The sequence below is a fragment of the Rhopilema esculentum genome, chromosome 17 (assembly GCF_057945365.1).
Source record: "Rhopilema esculentum isolate cy_ngs chromosome 17, ASM5794536v1, whole genome shotgun sequence".
Lineage (NCBI taxonomy): Eukaryota > Metazoa > Cnidaria > Scyphozoa > Rhizostomeae > Rhizostomatidae > Rhopilema > Rhopilema esculentum.
In genome coordinates, this window is record NC_142831.1 from 3,012,795 (window position 1) to 3,028,178 (window position 15,384).

The 15,384-nt window shown below is 34.3% G+C and overlaps 1 protein-coding gene across 1 annotated transcript; it reads left to right on the forward strand.

Moving 5' to 3' along the window:
* The first annotated feature begins 2,019 nt into the window (after positions 1-2,019).
* LOC135696100 (stabilizer of axonemal microtubules 4) lies at positions 2,020-15,352 on the forward strand. Its single transcript, XM_065215381.2, has 13 exons — positions 2,020-2,160; positions 2,498-2,728; positions 3,667-3,820; positions 4,623-4,736; positions 5,781-5,841; positions 6,758-6,870; positions 7,368-7,439; positions 9,182-9,283; positions 10,320-10,423; positions 11,020-11,104; positions 12,148-12,242; positions 13,395-13,559; positions 14,003-15,352. Exons 2-13 carry the CDS (start codon positions 2,505-2,507, stop codon positions 14,073-14,075), a joined length of 1,362 nt encoding a protein of 453 aa, XP_065071453.1. The 5' UTR covers positions 2,020-2,160; positions 2,498-2,504; the 3' UTR covers positions 14,076-15,352.
* Positions 15,353-15,384: the final 32 nt, after the last annotated feature.

A 15,384-nucleotide genomic window follows, 5' to 3' on the forward strand; every position in this document is an offset into this window, starting at 1 on the left:
TTGTTAAGAAATTCTAATGATATACTCGACATATCGTCTTAAGTCAATTTTCCCCATCCAATTAAGTCAATTATAAAAATTGTCAACTAGGCAAAGAAACACGAACATGGGAGAAACCATTTGCAAGCATATGCCGTATTCTTCTCAGCTGTTTGTGTTCCTTTTCACAGCTGTAGCCCTCACAATCCGAGGATAAAGACTAAGATACAGGCAATAAGAGGCTTTGAATCTCTAGACATGAGGAATAGAGTGAAGATAATACAATAGGGGACAGATAAACAACTCTAAGCAACTAAAAAAAGGACATGAAATTCCAGTGGAGTCCTATGTAGCATTTAATGTATACTCCAGTTTTCATACTTTAGTAGCTAAACCAATAAAATTCCAAATTTTTGTAACACAATTCTTGTTTAGTGGAAGAAAGTGTAACTATGAAATTTGCTTAAAGAGCATAATTTCTCCTTTATAAAGTAACAGAAACTAACATAAGCATCCACTTAAACATTTTAAAACTTTAAGCATCGAAAATCTTTGAAGAATAAGAGTAAGAGTGCTTGCAACATTTGCCAAAGTACAGTATTTCTATTTTGGTAAGTTTTTCCGTGATTTTTGTATGCTAAATAAATAATTTGAAGTCAGCTTGGATTTTTGTCCAATTTAAAGATGCTTGGGACTAGCAACGCTTTCTCAAGCAAATCTCTAGACTTTATCTTAAAGCCCCGCTACGTTATGTAAATATTTTATAAATTTCCAAAATATTAGAAATGGATTAAGAAAAGTTCGGAATATCAGCTTATTATTCAAAATATTTCCTACGGTTTTATCTTATGCACAACAACTTTAATTCTTACGATAAATGACGAGAAACATATTCTGTTCAGAAATGTTGAAGTGTGAGCATTAAGATTAGCTAAAAGTTATGTCATTCTGAAGAGCCCTGTGTGTCGAATTACTTGTCAGCAAATAACCTGAAGCTCACAGCTTAGAAAAATGCTCAAAATTCCTGCAGATAAAGCTGTGTATTTGACTGTACCCTCCTCAATTTGAATATTAAGGGGATGTCTTCAGAGAAAGAATAAGTCTCCAGGGATTTATAGCCCGTTTGATAACAGACACGTTTTTTCATTCTCTTCGTATTCTACATTTTTAAATTTTAACCGTGCACAGACTATCATTTTTAGATACTCCATCAATACAAAAGATTTCCAAGGTTTTACACCAATAAAATAACTTGAATTCAGCCACGTAGCTACAGGGGCGCACTGGGTGGCTGTGCCCCTCAAATGAAAATTTTGAAAACAACTTTGGCTACAGTTTTCCAAATTATATTTTGAAAATTTGGCATATTTATAATTCCATGAGCTTGATTAGTCTAACTATATCTGTTTTCTTGTTTTAAAGCCTGCTCTATTCAGGTATGGTTCTTGCTCGAGTTTGCCCACCCTAGCCGACATTTACAGCTACGTGGTTGCTTGAATTTATAACAAAATTGTACGAGGAAAGAGTAAATTTTAAAAAAAAACGCTATGAGCAAAGCCCGTTATAAATTCAAGCGTAGATATTCACCAAGAAGCACAGGAATTTCTTTCCCCTTGCCTTGCATATTGCAACAGCTACACCTAATGCGACCTTCACAACATTAGGGTGACATCCCGTCCGTTTAGATGAACATCTCCGCGATGTAAAGAAGAAAGTACATCTTCAGAAATCCAGAAAAGATGACCAGGAGGCCACAGTCCCTTTTCATCTAAATAAAGATAACAACACTTGATAACCACAACATTGATATCATTTAAATTTCTCTACGCACCTAAGGACAATACTAAGAAAATTTCCTCGAAAAACATATATTTCCAAACTTTGCACTCTTATTCCTAATGGACTTAAAAACCATTTTCGTATCTTTACTAATCCATCTTTTATCATTATATATTTTAACATCTCATCTAGTATTACGCTTTCTACCCGTATAATTTTACCTTAATTTCAAGTTATATTAATTTTCAGTATTGAAAGTTTGATAGCGAGGTATTTTGAATACGAGACCGTGCTACTACTGTTGCTAAGCAATGGACGCTATTTTGATCGGTGTCATGCTCCACTTATCATAGTCACCAAGGGAAGATACGAGTTGTTCCAAAGAGTTTGACAGAGAGCTAGGTATTTGTTCTAACCGTTTAATTTTTCGTTACATATTCATTGACCTTTTAAGTTTGAGATATTTTAAGCAACTATTTTCTTAAGATTTGTGGTAGTTGAAAGAAGTTTTGATAGGGTCGTGTATTCGGCCTACTTTTGTTGTGTAAACAAAACGATCCTTTTTTAGCGGATGGGCATTTCAAATACTTTTGCAGTACCTATATCTGATCTCGCAATTTGTCAAGCACCTTTCATTTACTAAAGCACAATGAATTCAGTTCCATCGAAACTAGTATTTGGCATACTGTTTGTTTCAATCAATCTCGAAATATTTTCCTAATGTGTTTTTTTTCATTAGGATAATAATGGGTCCTCTACCATATGGGCCAGTAACGGCACACATTAAAGCAAGTCATGGACCAGATACTATCACACAAAAGTTCTACATAACAGAATATTCGAACAGATATGGCCATGAAGGTTTTTCCCCAAGGACAGGCAAACACAAAGGAACTGGCTACCAAAGTAACTTTAGACCTGGTGTTTATTACAGCCGAAAAATCGATGAAATGGACAACCCTAGAATGGGGTAAGCCCAGTTTTCTTTATCATATAATATCTGAATAATTAATATATATTCATCTAGTTTCCAAGTCTAACTCCTCAAATATTGTTTTCAATTTTCAGGATGTTTCAATCTTTTTAAACTTTTTTCATATCGCTGTATTTGCCTAATGAATGCGAACAGAAATAATGTCAATTATGGAAAACTTGATATGGGAAAATAAATATCAGTGCGAGATTTCATCCATGAAACGTAAATAATAAAGAGTTTTAACCACAATTTATGCTTCTAACGGCCAAAAATTATAATGCAAAAATAATAGACAATCCTGAAAACTCCAAATTCATTCTACTGCAACTTTAGACTCAGAGTGAAAGCAGATGCACCAGTATTTAAGAAGGTTAATGGACAATTTCATTTCTATTTACTTTGCAACAAAGCTAAAGTTGCAGCTTCTCGTATGGATTTTTCAGTGTAATAACAATATTGTTATTTATTTAATTGAACACAAAAGTAAAAGGCTTCTGTACACAGAAGCTTTCTTTGCTGCAGATGTGATTAATTTAAACAAAATTCAACCAAAATCTTCCAAAAACTTGTTCTTAGGGGAGCTGAAAACAAAAGAGAGAGCCCATAGAGTGTATTAAAATTGAGAACTGATAGCAGATATGTGTATTGGATTGTATTGTGGATTTTAGTTTGTTCAATTCAATTGTATTGTTAATGTAGGTAATGCTATTATTAATAATCAGAAATCAAGAAAGAGATAATAAAAATAATCATTCCTTCAATATATCTGGAGCATTGGGCCAACAGGGCTGTTGCCCCCATGCCCTCACACAATTTGAAATTTTTTTCTACTTTACTATTATTGTTTTGCTCTATTTCTTTGTGTCTTGCTCCCTCCCCTCCCCCCCCCCCTCACCTAGAACTCTTCCAGACTTTCTTTTTATACTTTATAGGAAGCTTCTGACTGATAACTACCTTTCATTGACAAAGAAACATTTCAAAGGGTCAAAGGGCTCTGATGGCAAAGATCCTTTTCCAAAGCAAGTTTATATGGTAAAAAGTGGATTTGTTCATGACACATCACCAACTATCCCTACAACAAAGAAGGTAACTTTAGTACTACATATTTTGAGCCTACTAGTTGGTTTGAACAACAAACATATTTTTAGCAAATTTGAACGTTTACTGCAGGTTATTTTGTCTTTACCTTTTTTGAAAGTGTACCCACATAGTTTACCCATTTGTAAATTGATGAATACTTCTTGTCCTCTAAATTAAAAGAATAATCATTGAGTTTTGCAAAGCATGCATAATGCATTTGATCTAGGTCAATTTAGATATAATGTATTTATTATATAGTTGGTTTATATTTGAATAAGCCAATCATACATTACACAACATCTTAATTATACAAGCTATGCATAATTATACTCAATTATACATCATTATATAAATTAAAATTAAATTTAATCAAGCTTTTTCTATTTAGAATAGATATTGCTTACTTGGTCTTTGTAAGAGCAGGTGCCCCAGCTTGAACATCTTTTCATAGTTAAAGTGATTTAATGTAACCATGATCTTGTTCATCACAAGATCTTAGCTCACCCTTTGATAAGAGTAGTCAAAAATTCCCTCTAACCCATCTCATTTTTCTTCATGCTAAAACTATCTGTTAGACCAATCTGAGGCAATCTTTTGTTCTTTGAAAAAAAGAACAGCAATCTATTTGTCTAGAACAAAATTTTTTGTCAATACCAGAATAGAAATCATCCTGCCCTCTCCCCCTATTAGTTCATTGAAAAATTCCTGGTCATAGGTACCAAAGGTCATACATGAACTCAGTTTTTCACCACTCTGCACCCTCAAAAACTGTTTAATGTGTGAAACTGAAATTTTCTCTGCTTTTCAGGTAAGATCAGTCTTTGTGGATACAAAGCAAGAAGGAGTAGTTTACCCAAATGTGAAGCCTCGACTTTATGACTTGAAAGGAAAAGACCCGATATCAATAGAAAATGCAGGCCACGTGAGTTATACTTTAACAGTTATAATTGTGTATTTAATACAGTACATCTTGTAATTGCTTTATTTATTTTGAATAATGAGGCATTATATTGCTACCCAATGGCCAAGCTATTTCTCCTGAAAGAAAAACAAAAAATTAAACGCTGCATAATTAGTATTTCAAAATCATGGTTATTTTTATTTTCATTTGCAATCAAATACAAACAATGTTTAGGGGGCAGAGAAGGTGCAATGCGAATAGGCAGAAAGATGGCTGTGTTGCTTATCTTCAAGACAGGCATGAAGCCAAAGGCGGGCATGGGGGGGACATTGCTTGAAGGTTCTTTTATGCCATTACAAACCGACTTTAGGTCAGCATTTCCCCCAGGGACGTTGCTAAAGGAGGTCAATTTCCCCCATACTTTGTGCGTGGGCACATATTTTTTTCTCATCCTGTAGTTTAATTTTAATCTTTTTGTTAAAATTTCTGTAGCAACTTAACTTTCAAATTATGACACTAAAAATGCTTCAATTTGAAATTATAGAGTTCTGAATACTGAAATAGAAACACATAAAAGCAACATATAAAATTACTTTTCTTATGACCACAATCAAAAGAGTGTGACACGCCCTTTTGTTGGCAAAAAGCAATATGGTACCACTCCGAAAAACCTTTTTGGCTTCGCTCCATTTATCTGCCTACCTTTTCAGTACTGGCTTTATGCCTGCTTCAAGAAGATTTTGCAAGGATAGCAGCTATATAAGTTGATAAAGCTAAATATTATGGTAACAAACTGTAGAAAAAGACAGAAGCAAGAGAAAATCAATCTCTTTTTATAAATCTGTCTAAGAAAGTTGAAGATTTTGTACAAGGAATCATTGGATGCATGGGAGCTAACATTGAAGAAAGCCATGTACGTTTAGTTGCAGATAGAAAAACAGTCTACTTCTTCAATTGCTTTAATTTTTGCTATCAGGTATTTACTATATCTTAGATATGAGTTTCAAGTATAATTTCTTGTAGACAAATTTCTTCCTTTCGTCATTGAATTATAAAATTTTCTAGGGCCCAAAGTTTATGTCAACAGAAAATAAAGCAAATTTCAGAGGGTTTCCAAGTGAAAGAGGTAAGTTAGTGAAACTTTTTTATTATAATCCTTTTTATTTGCCATGAAATAGAGCTACTTCACAAGCAAATGTTTCCTACACAAAAGGAGCAAAAATATTAAAATATTCAAATCCAATTAAGTGAAGTACTACCTTAAAAACCCTGATAAGAAACTTATCTTGCACTGTTATCTCTAGTCAACAGGATCCTGCTTCCTGAGTGATCCACTTTATTGAGATATGCATGGAATAACTGTGATTTTTCCTGTTAAGCCATTTTTGCTGCAAAACACATTCATTCATATGTCATATGCTATGACCTATAAACGCCATTGCACTTAGCAAAAACTGCATATTACATTAGTATCTATTATTTCTTTGGTCAGATATTTTTCAACTTTGAATGCTCCCACTCAACACAAGATCATGAAGAAGATTAGCTTTGTGTGGGCTGAGCCCTATTATGATTCTCCTCTGGGTCAATAGTAACACAAATGTACCTAGGACATCAAATTGTTTTTCAGGTTCACAATAATAAGGTTCCTACTCACGAGTTACTCCCTGCAAGTTTTAGATTGCTTCTCGTAATTTTATCGAGAATTAAATTAACAAAATAACAAGATTGCCGTTGATTTAAACCCCTTTGTAAAGTATTCTCTTTTTGCAACTCTGAGGACTTTGCAAACCACCCTCTTTAGATCGTGCAGACATATCTTCTTTTTGCATCATTTTCATTACAAAGTATTACTACTGAGGGTCTCTGAGGGGTCATTTTTTTATTTTGATCAACGTGAACACGGAAACATTTGTTGTTTTCCAAAAGGAGCACGGGAACAATTCTCCCACCCCCCTCCTTTGGAATACCCTCACTACTGCATTTTTTCAGTAGAAACACTTATTTATTAATTACTTACTTAAAATTTTCTGTACTTTTAGTTGATCTATCAACAAAAACAGTCGGACCAAAGCAAGAGACTGGATTCACACACGCCTACAATGATGAACCAATCACCTTTAAGCCGAATGATGTTCACGACGGAAAGTTGCCTGTATGTAACATGTTCATTACATCAGTATCTTTCTTGATGAAACGACTTTGAAATCCTGTGCAAGTTCTTTATTCCTGTCGAGAACGAGATCAACGCTTAATATGAAATCTATCTTCGTGTAAATTCAAACCATTTTGATCCCATGTAAATAAGATCTGATGTACTGGTAAAAAGTTGAAGAGGCCACTTTTCACAGGTTACCAGTGCACGAGAGGGCAGCTAGATGGCCTTATCACAAAATATCATGGAGTTCGTCTGATTTGCAAAAAGTAGGAGGATTTTGCCATTTTTTGAAAAATGCAATTGATTTAAAGAGAGATAGGAAACTTTCTCCGCAACGATGATAATCTTTTGGAGATAAATTTGGCAGGTGCATTTGCAATGACACAAATTAAATTGCACAATAATATCTACTAGTTAGTATCCATAAAAATATGTTTCATGTATTTTGTTGATATTTGTATCCATGATATACAATGAAGCTGCCATTCTTATAGGGCTGGTACACATGGCGCCCAACTGGAACAAGTATGATGAAAACTGACTTCAGACCTTCAACATATCTTCACGTAAGAATCAAAACCTGACGATCTTATAGTTGTATATATTGCCGGGGTTGAAGCAAGTCTGGCGCCCCTTTTTGGGAAATTGTGCGCCCTTTTTGGAGAATGAGAATCAGGTGAAAAAGTTTCTGAGACCGATAGGTTAATTTGCTTCCAGGATTGCCTCAAAGTTATGTTGTTTATTCTGATAATGGATCTGAAATTGTTGTATACAGCGTACTCTCGTCACCAATTTTTGAACATTTTTCAGCGCCCCCACTACCGACTGCCGCTCTTTTAAATTTGCTCCGGATCCGCCCCTGTATATACGCTGTCTTAAAGGCTCTTGCGCAACCGGTATGCTTAGCCGCAGTTGTATTGAGAAATTAACTGTGTTTTGTATATTCATACAGTACGATAGTAGGCCGGTTTTTTAATTTTATTAGCAAAGCGTGCCGGTTGGGTAAGAGCCTTTAAGCCCCGTGAAAACGCTCTCCATACTTGGTGAATATGGCTTAACATTTGTAAAGCGTTGTTCAGTAATGTTCACCTGAGTTCTGTTTTGAAAGTTTGCGCGCCAAGATCATCAAAACAAGCCTAATGAATCTAATGAGCTTGTGCCGACACCTTTTTCTGCCATGCATTTTTAAGTGAGACCTTAGTGAGACTCAAAAACACCGAACGAATCTGAAAGGCTGAACAAGTGTTTAAACGCTCCAAACATTCCACTGAACATTGATATGGAGCCATGTTCAGTCAAATGTTGAGAGCGTGTAAACGAGGGTTTTACAAATGAAAAAAAATGTTACAGAATTCAATCATAAGCTCCCTCGGCTCCTAATTGAAATTTCTCTTTATTTTTGATACTCACATCAGTTTTCTTAAGTTAATCCGGTGTTGTTGTTTATAGATTTAAAGATTCGAAGGACTGAATTTTTTCCGAGTTTTAGAGATGTTTTCTCTCAAAAATGCATTCAATCCAATTGAGATAACTCTATTTGTATAATATAGCTGCACACATAATGCAATTGCCCACATGGCAACTAGGGGCAGTTGCCCCTCTCTCAACGAGTTGAAGCAAGTTTGGCGCCCCTGTTGGAAATTTTGCGTCCATTTCGAAGATTGAGAATCAGATGAAAAAGATTCTGAGACCGATAGGTTAATTTGCTTCAAGGATTACCTCAAAGTTATGTTGTTTATTCCGAAAATGTATCTGAAATTGCTGTATACATCGTACTCTCGTCACCAATTTTTGAAAATTTTTCAGCGCCCCCACTGCCAAATGCCCCTCCTTCAAATTTGCTCTGGATCTGCCCCTGGTATCATTAGAAAGTTAACATATCTGAATTATGCCAAAAATTGCCATATATTCAAAATATAAGTGCGTTTCATCAACAAACGTCACCAAAAGTCTTTTGGGCATGCATTACCTCATGCCATTTGGGCAGAAATTTTAACCTTTGATTGAATGCTGTTGAGTATTCGTATCTAAGCTCAGTGCAAATCAGTATTTATCAGCTATTTGAATGCCACTATTTAATGTCTGTTTTATTTCCTATGCTGTACTTATTTAAAGTTGGGTAAAAGGAATTAAGAAATGCATTTTTATCAAAATCTGAGATATATTTTTTTCAAAACTATCTTGACATAAACAATCCATCAAATTGTTTAATACAATTTTCATTTTTTGCCTAAACATTTCTTCAAGCCAATTTTCGCTACTTCAGTAAGTATAGATCTTCATGCAAAGCCACTGTACTATATTTCAGGGTGGGGAACCATTCACTACAATAGCCGTCGGCTCCGACAGAGACACAGGGTACACACGCGAGATCAAACCGAAAGGAGAATTCACTCAGCGACAGGAAGAGGTAATACAGATCAAGTTATGTGATCAGAATAAAATGACGTCATAAAATGTTTTTTGAAACTTTTCAATTTTGTTTATAAAGTTATAAAACGAGCCGAAATTACAGTGATTTGATGGGAGAGACCCTATGCTTATGCAGCTATATCGAAGAAAATTTTGCACAATTTTATCTGTTTTCAAAAGCTATTACAAATCAAAAGTTCGAAAAATCAGATTTTGTGACGTCATCACTTTTGAAATCGAATATGAAAATCTATTCAAGGGATGGGTGACTAGGTTTTACAGGGGAGCACATGAGAAACTTGGACTGTTTTAGAGGGGCAAACCAACGGTAGCTTTATTCTGTGCAATATTAATTTTCCCTTAACGTAAAAAGCAATAAATCATGCTAAATTTTAGCTGCTATTGGTTATCAGAAAGCTAGAGGCATTACCTCAAGTTTAAAATAATTATATGAAATCATGGTGTAGGTCAAGTGGCAAAGAAAGGAGCGATTTTCGCTATAATAGCAACCAAATGGCACAACATAAGCATCATAACATAGATTGCATAAAGATACTGATATTCTTGTTGACCTCACACTCATATGGCCCTGACATGAACGTCGAATGGGTCGAATTTGGGCTTTGAGATGCCCATTTCTAATCTATTTGCTCTTGTGGCTTTTCTCGGTTCAAACACTTGTCTTAAGCGATTCTCTCTCGATACCCTCTTTCTGCAAGAAGAAAAATTACTTTGATATGTGTAATTGATAGATAGTAGGTAAAGATATTTATATACGAATAATGCCAAAAAGTGTCTTTTGAGATTTTTTTATTGTTGTTATCCTTTATTATTCTAGGAATGTCTTTTTGACTAATCACTGTTGAAACAATACAATTAAATTACTTTCATTTTTCGGCTGCAAAAGTATCAAATATTACGTTCCCGGCTTTCACTGAAATAATTACTTTTTACCGCCCATGGATTGCAGGCACGTGTCTCAATATTTTCCCATCCATCATTACCTAACACCGTTTCACAATCATCTTTCGAAGGTATATACGAGACTGTCGCATGTGAAACCACTGGTGGCAGAAAAGATAAAGAAGAAAGACCCTGCTGAGTACACCAATATGCTCTACGCGAAACAATATCCAAGGTATATTCATATTTGCCATCTTGATATGCTGGCTTTTTGATTTTAGGCTTATTGAAAATCTTGCACCACCGTCTACTTTGACTGGGTACACCTAAATCGTTTGGCAAAGTAACTCAAATATCATTGAATACTGTCAACTGCTACAATCGATGATGAAAGAATGAGCAAATGAATGAATGAATGAATGAATGAATGAAGGAATGAATCAATGAATGAAGGAAGGAAGGAAGGAATTAATGAATGAAGGAATGATTGAATGAAGGAAAGGTTTAAATGAATGAATGAATGAATGAATGTAAGAATGAATGAAGAAATGAATGAAAGAATGATTGAATGAATGAAGGAATGAATGAATGAATGAAAGAATAACCGAATAGACGAAATATGTTATAACACTTAAACTAGGTATGAGTGTATCGTAATAAGAAACATTTATTGTTGACCCAATTAAAAACTAGATGAGAATTATTCCTCCTTAAATAAGAGGTTTTTACTTTGCATTTTTTCCGATACCGTAATTGTCCACAAACACAGCACGCTTTCTTTTTTTCGAAGTAATACTGTCATTTAAGCAGGTTTTCTTTGTTTTTTTTCAGTTTGTCTGGTGCAGCTTTCCGCGGTCGCTCGAGGTCTGAGCAAACGATGACAGAAAAGCTTGGAAATGTTACCCTTGGAAGCAAGGTAAGAAACGAATTCTGGACAATCAAAAATAATTAAAGAATTTCAGTGCTTGAACCCAAAAAATAAGAAACAATTGAATTTCACAAAAACCCATAGCTTTAAATTATCAGGAATATGACTGGCTTGGTTGGTATAAAATTTTAGACACAGAAAATATGAATGATTTTCCTCGTCTAAGTGCAGCGTTTAAAAAAAGAGAACCTTCTGAATTAAATTTCACAAAAAAATTTATATAATAGAAACATTGATGCTTCTCACAATTGGCAGTTATGAAAACTCTCCCCAACAAGTTTCTGTTGGAAAATTTCTCAGCAAAAAAGATAAGATCAGGACCCCAAGTGTTAAACTGATGAAATCATCAACAAAATACCCTTAAAAACAATAAATATTAAAGTTACCAAAAGTGTTAAAAATTTAAAGCACTAAACATCGAAATTTTTTTCTTGCAAATAAAATGAATGTGACTAGACGTGACTCGGTAAATAGATGGCGTGAATCCTATGATGACTTCTAATAAGTTTAATTGATCATTATTCAATTTTCCTGATTTACTGTTAATTTTGACGCTTTTTTAAAATCCTAGTCCCTTCCTATTATCACTTCCAACGTAACAACTTTAATTTAACCCGAACACTTTCTTGGTTTTCGCACTTTTCCAAATTGAAATTTATCTGTCTCATGAAACACGTGACCAGTTCCCTAGTTCCCAATCCTCTCACCTGCTCGTACTAGCCGTTTCAACGATGCTCGTACTTTTTAATTAAAAAAATATGTGATTTGATTTGCATGTTACTTCAAAGCTTTTTTTCCAGTTATCGCTGAACATGAAAAATCTTTTTCTGCTCAAGTTGCATGATTTTGATTTTGAATTACATATATACCATGAATAAATGAATCAGAAGTATAAATGTCTAAACTAATCTATACCTTTGTCTTTACAAAATTTCTTAGAAATAATTGAACATCTCAACAATTTATCTATTTTGCTCATTTAGAAAGTATCTTGAAATCTTTCTTAATATTTGTTTTCCTTTAATTTGCAGGAAGAGACTGGTTATACCGAAAATAATTACAAATATGTGCCGGTTGCAGAAGCCCCATTATCTCTGTTGCGTTTCAAGTCAGAGTATTATAACAGGTTTGTTTCATAATTGCAAAATTAGTACTAATGATTATACAGTACTGAGGAAAATTGTGTAACACAGACCGATTTTTATCTTCGTCATTAAGATTTGCAATACCTACCTTTATTTATGCTGCAGAAAGTTTATTTTTCGTCAGAAACAAACCTTTAATGTTACTCCGATCTCCTCCCCGATCTAATGCCAGTTTGAGACTAATACCCTTATATTTTTGTTAAATTTCTGTTTAGAAGAACGTAAACGGTAAAATTCTTAAAGACCTTGACTACAGTTCTACCCATGACTGGGGCGCTGTTCTCTCGTCCATTCAGGATAGCATGCACAGCCTTTAGACGCACAGGGGCTAGAGGCAGCATTTTTCTTACATATAGACCCTAGATGATGCTCAGATTTTCTAGTGAAAGCATATTAGTAAAATCGTTTGCGTAGAATTTACTGAAAAACTGTTCAAAAAGTTATGAACATTTTATCTTGGGTCTTTGAGAAGTAGCATGCAGAAGAAACGAAATTATCATTAGGATAATTCTGTTCTCCAATTTTCTAACTCCTTGATCTTTAGGGGCTAAATATGGCCTGAGGATGACTGAGCTTCTATCAACAAATCAAGTAAAGACAACAAAACAAAATGCTATTCTCATTGTTTTTGACGAATAAGTGTTCATTAATCTGCAATAAGATTGAAAGGTCCTAGTGAGAAAATCTCCACAGCACCATCAAAAACTTTAATTGAACAGCAAATACCAAATATGATGGCTAGTCGTATACTGGTGCTGTATATTGATAATGGTATTCGAATGTTGAGTTTTATTGACTCTGAATCAGCAATGTAGTCTAATGCAATTTTACTATCTGTGTATCTTTGTAACTAATATTTTATCTCGAAAACAAAACAATTGGCAAAAATATATGAATGTGGCATTGATTTGTAGCTTAGCGATTGCAATTGGAAGTAAAAGCTATCAAAACAACACTATATTCTTTTATAAAAATTGAGACTGTCAATCCATATCAATTAAATTACAGTGCTATTCTTGTATCTGCTTCTTCAAACTTCTGCACCATATCTCTCTAATCTTTTTCCTGCCTTCATTCTGCCCTTTTCCCACCAAAACAAAGAGGCGTTTGCTAAGAAACCTGTTTTTTCTCAGGTACTATGACAAAACGCTAAAAGGCGAAGAAAGGATGGGTAATACAAAGGGAAATGTGATGGAGCAAGCTGACAATGGATTCACAAAGAGCATTGCTGTTCATGATTTTGGTCCTGAATTAAACACAACAGAGCAATTGCGAAGGCTGGATCCGTACGTGGCAAGGTATGTGATCTAGTGTTGCACTCCTAAGACTTCTGCGCTTAATTTGGACTACCTAAGTCTTAAATTTTTGAGTATTATGATAGAAAGGACAATAGAAACAATATAGCTTGGTAGATCAACTATAGATCTTACACATCTAGGAATTTAAACTTGAAAGGTATGAACTATAATTCTCGTCGTTGAAATATTCTTGAAAACAACTGTAGATGTACTGGGCTTGGATCAGTTCGATTTGTAAGACATTCTCACGAATTTAATATTCTATCATACTTGTTATTTTATTTTCTAACACAGATATTGCAAATGTAAAAATTATTGATATTTTATTTTTTTAACGTTTTTGGGTTGGGGGATCGGAGAGCGCCTTATATACCAAATTTGCTTGCAAGTTTGCTAGGCAAAATCGCTTGTGTGGCTGTCAAAATTACTATATTTCTTTGCAGGAGCATCAAGACCAGAGATGTTTACTATGACTCACACGTACACGATTCTAAGAAGAAACCCTTTTCAGCTTAAGCTTTGCAAAGCTGTTCTAAAAACATTGTAGATCTAATGGGAAATTAAAGACCAAGATGTTGAAGCTTGATTGATACTCTACGATTTGACATCTATGGCTATCTGTATAGTGATATTAAAATTCTGCTATAATCAAGAAATAGAAATCATGATGCAGAGATGAGATCCTTTTGATTTCAAAGATACATTTGTCATTTGTATATGACTACAGTGCCAATAATGTTTTGTTGTAGGGGTATATAAAATTTTATATGATAAGTAACAATGCTGCAGCATTTTTTAGAACTATGTAATTTGTATACGGTACATGCTACCCTTTCTTGACTGAGAGCAACTTTTTATAATTTTGCTGTTTAATTCACAAATGTTCGCATCTTATGAGTTCTAATCGACTCTAGCGTAAGAAAGTTCTATAATCATTCGATTCTCCATGTCCCTATGCATGTCCATGTCCTTCACAGGGTCTGGCAAAGTCAGTTTGAGTAATTTATAAGCAAGAAATTTGAAGGACACAGCAAAATTCTTATTTTAGTCTAATAAGTTGTTTTTCCTTATCCTATATCATTTAGAATAGTGGTTGCTTAGATAATCCCTTTTCTTTAAAAAAGCTAGCCGTTTTCATTCTTACCAACTATCCAAAAATCAATTGCCTGATAAAAAAACGTTGACCAATTCTTGCCAACAGGTTCCTTTCTACAAAAGTCGTTACTTTTTGAGCTTGCAAAGATATAGCTAGAATTTTTATAACTTGCAAGTGATTTTGTACAATTCTTGGATATATCCCATAGATCTATATCTCTGGTTTTGGTGACCAGGGTGTGTGCTTAACTTTTCAGTTTCGTCGCCTTCTGGTTCTTATTGTTAAGTAAATTGTTATTCTTCGGCTATATCATTCTACAGTCAAGTATCGTGCCTCAAGAATAAATTTCATGATATAGATTTAAACACCCGACCTCCTTCTCCTTCGTGAACCTCGTTTTGAACACTATCTTCTTCAAGTATAAAACTATAGTGAAGGTGCAATTCCGCTTTGAATTTGCTCGGATAAAAAACCTTTACTGCATAATAAGATCTTTATTGCTAGCTTGCAAAGTGTTCCTTTGCAATATGATTCAGCGTACCTAGATGAAAACACGTTTTTCTCAAGATGAACATTATCATTCAATTATTCGTGTATAGTCAATAAAAGAACATTTGAATATTGGATGATTTTATTCTAATGGAAACATTCAAATCCCACGCCAACTCCCCACACCCCCTACACTTTATTGCAAAACAAATAATTCCAAAACTGCATTATATGGTGAAA

Excerpts from the sequence above, each read along its gene's own strand:
- LOC135696100 (XM_065215381.2), top strand. The coding sequence starts at position 2,505 with ATGGGTCCTCTACCATATGGGCCAGTAACGGCACACATTAAAGCAAGT. Across the intron at positions 2,729-3,666 it reads ATGGACAACCCTAGAATGGG|GAAGCTTCTGACTGATAACT; the intron begins GTAAGCCCAGTT and ends TATACTTTATAG. Across the intron at positions 13,560-14,002 it reads CTGGATCCGTACGTGGCAAG|GAGCATCAAGACCAGAGATG; the intron begins GTATGTGATCTA and ends ATTTCTTTGCAG.